This window comes from Falco rusticolus, chromosome 3, assembly GCF_015220075.1.
Source record: "Falco rusticolus isolate bFalRus1 chromosome 3, bFalRus1.pri, whole genome shotgun sequence".
NCBI classification, from domain to species: domain Eukaryota; kingdom Metazoa; phylum Chordata; class Aves; order Falconiformes; family Falconidae; genus Falco; species Falco rusticolus.
Window position 1 is genome coordinate 117,341,141 of NC_051189.1, and position 4,751 is coordinate 117,345,891.

Consider the following 4,751-nt stretch of genomic DNA (forward strand, 5'->3'; position numbering starts at 1 on the left):
CAGGCATCAGCACAAAGAGCTGGTGTGCTGGAGGGAGCCCTGTGCCTCAGGGTGTGCAGCAGGAAAACGGGCATAACCCCATTTACCTGCCTCCTCCGGAGCGGGCTGTGGTGTTTGATTCATGTCAAGAGCTTGGCTGGTGACTCCTGGATGAATGACGCTATATAAATGCAAAGTGTTATTAATATTTCATGTTGTAGTGAAAATGTACTAATGGGGCTTGTTCCTGGAAGATAAAGCGCTGCCATTAATACACCTCTGCGTCCCCAGCCCCGCGGACTCACACGGGCTGGCTGGTTTGGGCTGGTGGAGGGTGCAGCCCTCGGCACCCCCATTTTCTGCTTCTGGGAAACTGGAATTTCCAGCAGATGCCAGCGGTGGGATGGCGGCTCCGGCTGTGGGAGCTCGCTGGCAGCCCTGCCTGCTGCTCGGGAGAGGCGGCAGCAGCTCCTGCCTCTTGCTTCACCTCTCTCCCTGGTTTTCTCTCTGTTTATTTGTTTTGTGCATCAGCCAGGTATTTGCCAGGCAGATGGGGGCTGATCCCCGCTTCGCCTTGGCCGGACAGTCCTGACCAGCAGGACGTGGAGGAAAGCTGCGTGGCCACTCACCTTCTCATCCTGCCGTCAAAGCAGGGCAGGGGGGCGAGGGGGGTCCACAGTGGCCGTGCACACCCTCCCAGGAGGGCCGTCGGGTGCTCTGCCTGGAGCCCAATGCCAGCATCAACCGCCCACCACTCCTGACAGCTCCCCAAAAGAGCGGATTTTAACCCAGAAAGCAGCACACCACGAGACCCCCTTCAGACACCTGCAAGCTTGGGGGTGCCTGAGGCAGAACGTCCCCCCCACCCACTGCTGGGTGCTGGTGGGGTGGGTGCTGCTCTGTGCCCTCCCTGCCTGCCTGGGGGGGATGCAGCCCCCCGGAGCACCTTTCCCAGCACAGCCACCGCACAGGCATGTTAAAAAAAATGAAAATATGAAAATGGTCTTGTTTGATTTCAAACTGCAGAACTCTTCCCAGGAGCCATCCACAAACAGTGGTAATTTACTTTACAGCTGTTTTGATTTGTTTCTCTACATTTAAAAAAAAAAAAACACCAAAAAAAAACCCCACCAAAAAAAAACAAACAAGCAGAATTGCAAATGAAACATGTGTTTGCTCCTCAAATGACTCCATCTGTACCTGAGCTCTTGCACCCCACACAGCAGCACCCACCCCATGGACCCCCACCCATCTGACCCCCCACCCCTGCCCCCCTGCTCTGTGCTCCCTGCTGTGCCCCAGAGCTGTGAGCCAGGGGCCCGGCCCAAGGAGGGGGTTCTCTGAGCTGGGGGCTCATCTTGGGAGGGCTCCTGGGCTCTGGTGACAGGGAGGGGGTGATGGGGAAGAAGCTTGTACCGGCTTGCAGGTGAGGGGAGCACAGGCAAAGTGGTTAATTCATTTCTGGTGAAATAATCAACTGCCGCCCACGCACCAGAATGTGGGGAGGGAAAAAAGCTCTTAACTTATGGCCATGGTGCAAAGTTTGAGTAAAAAGGGATTATAAAGGGAGGCACTGGGCTGAGCGGCTCCCGGTGCCTGAGGCAGGGCTGCCAGGGCTCCAGCCACGTCACTGTCACTGCTGCAGGTCCAAGCAAGGGCAGGCAGGCACAAGGAGGGGATGGAAGGACTCCAGACGGTGCTGTGCACCCCAGCACCCCTGCAGCAGCGGAGGGCAGACGGCTCTGAGCACCCACCCTCCCCCGGGGTGGGGCGGCTGCTGCAGCCCTTCCCAGCACAGCAGCAGAATCGGGCCCCCGCACGCGGTGAGCCAGCCCTTCGCCCCAGGAAATCTGGCAGCCCACGGGGACACGTGGGGATCTGCCTCGAACCTCGTCCCTTCCCCCTGGGAATCTTCTCCTGGCTCCCAGGAGCCCAGGGGTGACTCACGCGGTGCTGGCGCCCGTCACACTGGGAGATGCAATCCTGACCGGCAGCACCATCGGCCTCAGCACAGGGATGCCCGGCAGGTAAGCGGCGTGAAAACATTCCTCTGCTGCACCCCCTGCCCTGGTAAGGTGGGGCTGGGGCTGGGGAAGGTGCACCCACTGCGGGGTGCACGCTGCAGACCCCGACCCAACGCCGGGGTGATGGGCGCAGTGTGCACAGGGAAGGAGAGACGTGGGCTTTGCTTGTGTCCCTGGGGACCGACTGCCGAGGTGCCCGGGGACCACGCGCGGCCACCCCAGCCCTGCCAGCAGGCGCGTTGCATGGGCCGGGCTGTGCAGAGCTGGGGGATGCATCCATCCCCGAGAGCTCTGCCAGCGAGGGGGAAGCTTCTTGTTTTGCTGACAGGTAAAATGTTTAAGAGAGTCGGTGCCAAATACATCCCCGGGAGTCTCGCTCGGCTGCAGCCCCACACCGCATGGGGTGCGTTTATCCGGCACGATGCAATCCAGGGTCAAATCAGCTGCTCAGGGTCCTGGGGCTGGTAGGGGCTGATGAGAATATTGCAGCCCCCCAGCCCTGGGTCAGCACCTCAGCCTTGCCCCGGGCGGTGCAGCCCTGCCAGTGTGCCCACTGCCTCTGCTCCCCGGTGTGCACACTTTCTTGCTGCGCCATGCCGTGCCATGCTGCACCATGCCGTGCCATGCCGTGCCATGCTGCACCATGCCGTGCCATGCCGTGCCATGCCTGCCGTGGCCTCCCCCAGTGCACGGGCACGGTGCAGGTCGGTGCAGGGCTCTTCCCACGCTGCCCGGGTGGGAGAGTGGAGGCGATGGCAGCAGATTCCAGCGATGGGAGAGGACGTGGTAGTGGTAGAGCCGCAGAGCTGCTGGGTGAGTCATGCCCTGGCTGCTCCTATTTGTTGACTTCCTGGGCCAGGCCTGGCAACGTAAGGAAAATTAATAACAAATACCTGGGCAACGAGGTGAGAGATGAGGCGGGCAGCGCAGGATGGCAGAGGGCTGAGCCGCGGAGCGTAGCTGGCGGTGGCTGAAGGATGCTTTGGCGGCAGCAGGACAGGCACGTTTTTCTGGGTCCCCATGACCCAGCCGTGGGGGATGGTGCTCTGCAGAGACACATCACCCGGACCAGGTCTGTGCTGGACACATGTCAGTGCGTGTCCCCACATGCGAGCAAAGACCAGAGACTGTCCCCAGGGCCACCGGGGCAGCATGGCTCAGTGCTGTGGGGGCACACAGGTGCTCTGTTGGGGACCTCTCGCTGCTTCTTTGGTGTCACTGTGTCTTCTCTCTCCTCGCAGGCTAGCTAAGGGCATCGGGGGACCATGAACTGGGGGGTGTTCGAAGGGCTCCTCAGCGGGGTCAACAAGTACTCCACAGCCTTCGGCCGCATCTGGCTCTCCCTCGTCTTCATCTTCCGCCTGCTGGTCTACGTGGTGGCAGCCGAGCGGGTCTGGAGCGATGACCACAAGGACTTTGACTGCAACACGCGGCAGCCGGGCTGCACCAACGTCTGCTTCGACCACTTCTTCCCTGTCTCCCACATCCGCCTCTGGGCCCTGCAGCTCATCCTGGTGACCTGTCCATCCCTCCTGGTCATCATGCACGTGGCCTACCGGGAAGCCAAGGAACAGAGGCACCGCGCCGCCGGCGGGGACAACTGCCACCGCATCTACCCCAACCCTGGCAAGAAGCGGGGAGGACTGTGGTGGACCTACCTGCTCAGCCTGGTCTTCAAGGCCGGCGTGGATGTGGTCTTCCTCTACATCTTCTACCGCTTCTACAGGAACTACACCCTGCCCCGGGTGGTGAAGTGTGAGCTGCCCCCCTGCCCCAACGTGGTGGACTGCTTCATCTCCCGGCCCACCGAGAAGAACATCTTCACCCTTTTCATGGTGGTCACCGCCTGCATCTGCGTCGTATTGAGCATCATCGAGGCCACCTACCTGATCGGCAAGCGGTGCCGCGAGTGTTTGCGAGCCAGCAGCACGGAGAGCTGTCGGCACAGCCAGGACTGCCCGCTCTCCTGCACCGAGCCTGCAGGCACGGAGGGGCAGGTTTTCCATGGGGTGGACTACAAACCCCCCACAGCCTCCATCCCCCCCACAGCCTCCGCCCCCCCCACAGCCTCCATCCCTGGCACGCTGCCTGAGGAGGAGGCTCTTTCCTAGAGCTGCCCAGGGGAAAGCAGGAGTCACTCACCTGCCCTGCACCTTCGCCCTCCTCCTCTTCCTCCTCCTCCATCCCCTGGCGCAGGAAGGCTGGGGGTGGCAGCACTTCGGAGTCAGGCTGTGCCCCAGGGCTTTCTGCCTGTCCCATTCTGAGGAAGGCTTGTTACATCGTTCTGCTGAATTTGGGGTGAATCTGGGTGCTGTAGGACACGTGTAGTCCCCGAGAGCCCACAGGGACAAGCAGCTCTGTGGTGGCTGTGAACTGGCAGCGGTGCCCAGAGGTCGAGCCCTTCCCAGCCGGGCTGGCTTAGCTGGTCCTGAGGGTATCCTTGCAATGAATAAAAAATTCTGTACCTCAGAAGTGATGGCCAAAGCGGTTGTTCTCCTGCTTTTCCGGCACAGCGCTGTCAAGAGGGGAGTAAGGGCTGCATCACCCCTGGGAAGGCATCGCTCCCACCGGCTGCTCCAGGCTGGGTTTGGACCAGCCACGGTGACAAACCACTGGCTGCAGACTTAGGTCTGCTGGAGAAAAGCCACCGAAAATTGGAGCAGCCCCTGGAACTGGACATGAGCAATGGCTTTGGCCAGAGAGGGGGAGCACCAAGGCTGGGCAGGTGGTTTTGGGGGTGTATGGGGT

The 4,751-nt window shown here is 61.1% G+C and overlaps 1 protein-coding gene across 1 annotated transcript; it reads left to right on the forward strand.

The window, feature by feature from the left end:
• The first annotated feature begins 2,914 nt into the window (after positions 1-2,914).
• Positions 2,915-4,114, forward strand: LOC119144579 (gap junction beta-5 protein-like). Its single transcript, XM_037380079.1, has one exon. It carries the CDS (start codon positions 3,269-3,271, stop codon positions 4,112-4,114), a length of 846 nt encoding a protein of 281 aa, XP_037235976.1. The 5' UTR covers positions 2,915-3,268.
• Positions 4,115-4,751: the final 637 nt, after the last annotated feature.